At 35.1% G+C, this 6,366-nt stretch overlaps 2 protein-coding genes across 2 annotated transcripts in view; one reads left to right on the top strand and one right to left on the bottom strand.

Annotated features, from left to right (window-relative positions):
- The window catches only part of LOC135213057 (26S proteasome regulatory subunit 8), a 102,283-nt gene extending 100,685 nt beyond the window's left edge, over nucleotides 1-1,598 (top strand). The window contains exons 6-8 of the mRNA XM_064246892.1: nucleotides 242-438; nucleotides 629-748; nucleotides 1,224-1,598. Coding sequence (XP_064102962.1) covers nucleotides 242-438; nucleotides 629-748; nucleotides 1,224-1,454 — 548 coding nt within the window. The 3' untranslated portion in view covers nucleotides 1,455-1,598. The remainder of the gene's footprint in view (nucleotides 1-241; nucleotides 439-628; nucleotides 749-1,223) is intronic.
- A 201-nt stretch (nucleotides 1,599-1,799) lies between these two features.
- LOC135213056 (ATP-dependent RNA helicase DHX8-like) overlaps nucleotides 1,800-6,366 on the bottom strand; it is a 37,166-nt gene continuing 32,599 nt past the window's right edge. Inside the window, exons 7-13 of the mRNA XM_064246891.1 lie at nucleotides 5,398-6,339; nucleotides 4,946-5,099; nucleotides 4,434-4,601; nucleotides 3,175-3,339; nucleotides 2,832-3,035; nucleotides 2,252-2,431; nucleotides 1,800-2,147 (exon numbers count right to left, since the gene is read on the bottom strand). Coding sequence (XP_064102961.1) covers nucleotides 1,925-2,147; nucleotides 2,252-2,431; nucleotides 2,832-3,035; nucleotides 3,175-3,339; nucleotides 4,434-4,601; nucleotides 4,946-5,099; nucleotides 5,398-6,339 — 2,036 coding nt within the window. The 3' untranslated portion in view covers nucleotides 1,800-1,924. The remainder of the gene's footprint in view (nucleotides 2,148-2,251; nucleotides 2,432-2,831; nucleotides 3,036-3,174; nucleotides 3,340-4,433; nucleotides 4,602-4,945; nucleotides 5,100-5,397; nucleotides 6,340-6,366) is intronic.

Raw genomic sequence — 6,366 nt, 5'->3', positions numbered from 1 at the left:
ATTGGTAAGCTTTAATCATTTTATAGTATTCATTCCACTTTTTTACTGGTTTGAGTTGTGATATTTTTACTCGTTTTGTTGTAAACTGTATTCTTCTAGCTCAGATTTCCAACATATGGAGAAAATTTTGTTTTGAAAAGTACTGGCATATAAAATATCAAGAAACGTTAGTGCTGTACGCAACAAGATTGTCTATTTTGTCTTGGTATTTTATGTTAATCTAAAAAATTTCTTTAAGAAGGTGAGGGTTCAAGAATGGTTAGAGAATTGTTCGTGATGGCACGAGAACATGCCCCTTCCATCATCTTCATGGACGAAATTGATTCCATCGGATCATCTCGTATCGAGTCTGGAAGCGGTGGAGACTCTGAGGTTCAACGTACCATGTTAGAATTGCTTAACCAGTTAGATGGTTTTGAAGCCACAAAAAATATCAAGGCAAGCAGCATATACAATGCTTAAACAGTAATGAATATAAGCCAAGATACACAATAAAAAGTGTGATAGACAAAAATTAGATCATATTGTTGTAATTAGTTCCTATAAATGTTATTAGTTTAATGTTTGTTATTTTATATAGGTGTATTAAAGTGAACCTGAATCTAGAAGAAACTTTCTCATGTTACAGGTGATTATGGCTACTAATCGCATAGATATCTTGGATCCAGCCCTGTTACGCCCTGGACGTATTGACCGTAAGATTGAATTCCCTGCTCCCAATGAGGAAGCAAGATTGGATATCCTGAAGGTTTGTGTATTTTGTATAAACCTAATAGGTATCTTTAGTTAATGTATATAAAATAATCCAGTAAGCCTAAGGTTTTAAAGACAAGCATCCCTTTAGATTTTATTTAGGATTTGTTTAAGATATTCATGTCAAGTTACTTTGTCAAATCCTTGACAGCCCAAGGAATGATTTTTATGAGAATTTTTGCAGCTTAAGATAGACTGGAATTATGGAAGCTAAACAAACATATGGAATCTATTTATACTCACTGTTTAAATCCATGGTCATTTTTGTATTCACTGTCAAAATCCATAATAATTTTTTATTGTTTTTGTTAAGTATTAAAAATCTGAATTTTCCTGCTAAGAGAACCTACAAAGCCATGAAATAAATTGCCTAGTTTTAATTGTCTCATAGACAAATATAAAAATAAGTATTGTTAATGCTTTTGACATGTTTACTAGAAGTTACCAATGAATTTCATCGTTCTCTGCAGATTCACTCTCGCAAAATGAACTTGACCAGAGGCATCAATTTACGAAAGATTGCTGAAATGATGCCTGGTGCTTCAGGAGCTGAAGTCAAAGGCGTCTGCACAGAGGCAGGCATGTATGCCCTTCGAGAGCGACGCGTCCATGTCACTCAGGAAGATTTTGAGATGGCTGTTGCAAAGGTCATGCAGAAGGATAGCGAGAAGAATATGTCTATTAAGAAGCTATGGAAGTAATTTGTGAGTGGTATTAATTCATTGTCCATCAATATTACTGTATCTTATGACTATATCTATATTTATCAGCTGGAATTGGAGTAGGTAGATGTTTCTTATTTAGGTAATCTTGACAAAGTATTGAATAATAAAATTAATGGAAAATTTTGTTTTAAGTATCCTGGTTTGAGAATCCTTCCATTTTTAACAGCCTATACATTGTTCAGCGGTTCATAAATGAACGTAAACGCGCCTCCATTTTAATCAGCAATGTCCGAAACAATAACAATTCTATATTTAGGTGTACTTTTGTGTAATCAATTATGTACTTAATGACAAGTATATGCCATAATAAAATACTTTACATAAAAAAAGAAATTTAATGTATAAATACATTACACCAAACTATGAAAACTATAGATCAAATTATTAATACTTAGTAACTTACAAATAAAGCTGTACAAAATAAATACAACATAAATCCGAAGAAATCAGTTTCTTCTCCTGCGAACTCGAGATATTCTCCAAGAGTTTGGTTCCTCGTATTTGTTGTACAACGGCTCCAGTCTCTGGTTTTTCTTGTATTTACTGAGTTTCGTAGGATCACCCTGTTTGAACAGTGAAGGTGCAAATTCTACCAACCACTTCGGGTCAATTGTAGTAACTTCACGCATGTATTCTTTTGTAGTCTGCACTAATTCATGGTACACAACCCTGAAAGAAGATGGAATATAATATTAATAAAAAATTTCAAACAATTAAAGTCTTACTCTCATCAGTTTATAAGCCAAAATAACCAAGAAAGAAAGAAAACTCACCATTCTGGTTGCCTATTGAAGAGAGCAGATGACGGATGAATATAAACCACTTGAGAATCAACCAGTGTGCGATAACCTTCCTGGGGGTCCTTCTTGGCTGCATTACGGAAGAAGCCTGAGCAGATGGCTTTTTGTGCTCTAGCTACATTCTTGCCACAGCTCACTACATCTAATTTATGCCTGGAAAAAATTGGGAAAAATCATATCCTCTTGAGGTTATATTACTTTTACAAAACTTTGGAGGTGTAAAATTCACTTGACGCCTACAAGAAAATAAAAATAAAATAAAATAGGAAATAGCAAAAACAAGAACACAATGTACATTCCTCAGCATGGTTTTTTTTCTTAGAAGTCAATTCAGCAAGGTTGAATGAAAAAAGTGGACATGGACAACTAGATGGAAAAGGAATTGAAGTAAGAAACTAAATAGAAGGCGAAAAATAGAAAAAAAGCTGCAGTACTATTTACAATGTGCCATAAAAGGCATCCTGTAAGCAGCACCCATATGAGGGAATTGTACTATGGAAGTCAGAACATTTATGCTTCACAACTACAAATGAGTGGATTGTATTTTGCTTACCTATCCATAATACCCAAAAGCTGCTTTCTCACATCCTGTGCCCTTTTCAAAGTTCGCATCTGAACAAAGTTCTCGTAGCACCAAGCATTAGAAAATTTATTGTTCTTCCAGGAATTATAGACCGCAAGTAAGGTCAAATGGTCCCCTTCTGCTTGGTTAAACTTTGCTTTCTTTTGATCAGCTAAGGCTTGTTTCTCCTTTGGCCTGAAAATAAAATTTTGTACAGGAATATATTCCTAAACTTACTCCACTACAGTATATTCATTACCACTACAGTATATTCATTATTCTACACAGGCATACAATTAAAATAAAAATGATCAATTATGATCAAAATGCTTACCTATAAAATACATTCTGCACAGACAACATTGAAACAATAGTGAGAATCTCATCAGAACACTGTAAGTGGACAGACATAATAAGCATCTTGGACAGGTTTGGATCCAGAGGAAATTCTGCCATTCTCCTCCCCAGACGTGTGAGCAAACCTTCATCATCCAGAGCACTAAAAATAATAAATCAGTTAGTACAAAAAGCATTTAATCCTATAAATACTTTAAACTTAAACCCCAATGTATTTTCTCTCTCGAAAGATTTAACATTACATTTATATATGGTTAACAAGTACAGTACTGTACTGAGAATGATCCTGCCTATCATTTTCTAGAGAACATATTTCTGAATCAAGTGTACATATTAAAATTCCTCAAGGACAACTTGAAATTTCAGGACAACATGAGTGAGACACTAGGTTTCTAAAATAAACTATTTTCTCATAAACCCTTCAATCTGACATAACTTCTCGATGGACTACTGCAGCATCTCCTGTTTATATCCTGAAGTTGGTCTGCTGCAAATATTCATTCAGCAAGATGTCAATTATCAAGAGTTAATCTTCTACCAAATACAATATAAGCCAAAAGCTGAAGAAAACAGATGGATACAAAATAAGAAGCAAGCCCAAATGCCACCTGAGGCCTGATAAAGGCTTACCCAAGTGCACCTAGCTCTGAATAGCCAATTTAATTCTTTCTCTTTTCAAATCTTGAGTGTGGGGATTTGTATTGATGTATGGAAGGCTACATAATAGTGATTACTGTGGTAAAAAAAGGCTCTGGCTGTGCAAATAACCTACGACAAAAAGTTAGCCCCACCCAAATGCAGAGCTGGTACACAAGCATAACAATGCAACTTCATGGAGTATTTACAAGACGCAGCAAAATTAGTTAATCTACCCCATAACTGTAAACTATTTCTATAACAGCTGCAAGACACTACAAATTTGCAAATTATTTGTCTACAGCCCTCATTCTACAGTTTATATTAAATCATTATAATACAGATGATGTGAAGACCCAAGATAATCTAATAACAGAGACTATGGGCAAAGTCTGTTGATAATGTTCACTATTCCCCTTCGTCACAAGGAAGCACCCAAAAGAATAAATCTAGGTTTTTGACCACCGAAGCATCTAAACCCTCCTCTTTCTTCCCAGCCTTCAATGAAAACAAATGCAGCAGGTAAAGCACCAATTTATAAGACCAATTTTTATCAATACACAAAATTTTGATGATTTCATACATCATCTTAACACAAACCTCAGAGAATGAAGCGTTTCTAAGGCCATAACCATAGCATCTGTTGGAGGAGGGTCCATAAAATCAAATCCTAAAAGATCATTTATTCCCATTGCTTTAAGCTGTAGTACAGTTGCAGCAAGGTTAGTTCTCTGAATGTCAGGTACATTTGTAGGAAGCATCTCATCTCTGCAAAAATAAAGGAGCACATATTAAAACTGGAGTATACCAGTAAAGAAAAAATACTATTTCTGGTGAACAAGGAAAATGGAGTCTCAAGAATAATGAGCACTATGATACATGACTTTAAAAGTAAACTGAAAAGACAACAGATAACCTTTTGGGTAAAAATTTCACTCATGATATCGCTTAAAATTTGCATTAAAAATTTGTATTTTAGCAAACGTTTCTTAAACACACTCCCAAAGGAACAATCAAACCGTAACATGATTATTTAAAACAATATTATTCAATTCTCCATAACTCTTCATTATGTTGCAATTTTAACAACTACAGAAAATTCAAGATCTTACCTATAAGCTCTCTCGGTATATAGTCTATACGTTTTACCTGGTCCTGTCCTCCCAGCACGTCCAGCTCTCTGCTTGGCTCCAGCCTGTGATACTGGAGTTACCATCAACGAATCCATTCCAGTTTTTGGATTATATACTTTTTGCTTCACAAAGCCTGAAGTAGAAGTAAAGTATATTTGTAAAATAAAGTATTGTACTTTTCTTTTTCACATAATTAAGGCACTCTGGCTTATAAAAGTCTGAATAAGAATATAAATAACAGGTTAAAACAACACAACTGTAACAAAGAGCATAATGAAAAAGCTTTCACCATTTATTCATTAAAATACCTGCATTTTGGTCATAATATTAATGTATTTATCTACATCAATGAGGAAAACTTTATAGGAATGGAAATTCCCATTCATGTTTTCTGACTAGCATTAATGAAGTACAGTAATACATTAACTCACCTGGATCCACAACATAATATACACCATCGATGGTTAATGAGGTCTCAGCAATGTTTGTAGCTATGACAACTTTCCGGGAACCTGGTGGTGCTGGTTCAAATATCCTTGTTTGCATTTCTGAGGGCAATGCTGAATACACAGGAAGAATGATGAGCTCTGGTACGTCACTCCCTAAAGCTTTCATTCGCTCATACAGCAGTTCGCATGCAGTATCAATTTCTTCTTGTCCAGTCAAGAAAACAAGAATGTCTCCAGGAGGTTCTGATAAGTGAATCTGCATCACAGTAATCAAAGCAGCATCTAAGTAGTCTGTCTCAGGTTCTCGAGTGTATAAGATCTCAACTGGGAAAGTTCGACCAGGGATTGTGAAAATGGGCGCTTGGTTAAAATACTCTGAAAACTTTACAGCATCCAAGGTGGCTGATGTAACAATAAGCTTAAGTTCAGGCCTCTTTGCTACTGCTTGTTTCAAAAGACCAAATAAAACATCAGTGTAAATTGTCCTTTCATGGGCTTCATCCAACATAATACAAGCATAAGCTGACATATCTGGGTCAATTAGACATTCCCTGAGTAACATACCATCTGTCATGTACTTAATAACAGTTTCCGAACTTGTGCAATCCTCAAATCGAATAGTGTATCCAACCTCTTGGCCTAACCTACAACCAAATTCTTCCGACACTCTCTTAGCAACAGACATAGCTGCAACTCTCCTGGGCTGTGTGCATCCTATCTTTCCCTTTGCAGTAAATCCAGCTTCAGCCAGATATTGAGTTATTTGTGTGGTTTTTCCTGAACCTGTCTCCCCAACAACAATGAGAATGTGATTATCATGAATAGCCTTAATTAGCTGTTCTCGGAGTTTGAAGATTGGCAAGCTTTGCCGCTGTTCCAAAAGAGACATGTTAGTCTTTTTACCATAAGAGCCTCTTGTTCCCCCTGTTAATAAAGAAAGAATATTTGTTT

Source organism: Macrobrachium nipponense, chromosome 42 (genome assembly GCF_015104395.2).
Source record: "Macrobrachium nipponense isolate FS-2020 chromosome 42, ASM1510439v2, whole genome shotgun sequence".
In the NCBI taxonomy this organism is placed as follows: domain Eukaryota; kingdom Metazoa; phylum Arthropoda; class Malacostraca; order Decapoda; family Palaemonidae; genus Macrobrachium; species Macrobrachium nipponense.
The sequence above is the reverse complement of the archived record's forward strand: the minus strand, read 5'-3'. Positions and strand labels throughout refer to the sequence as shown.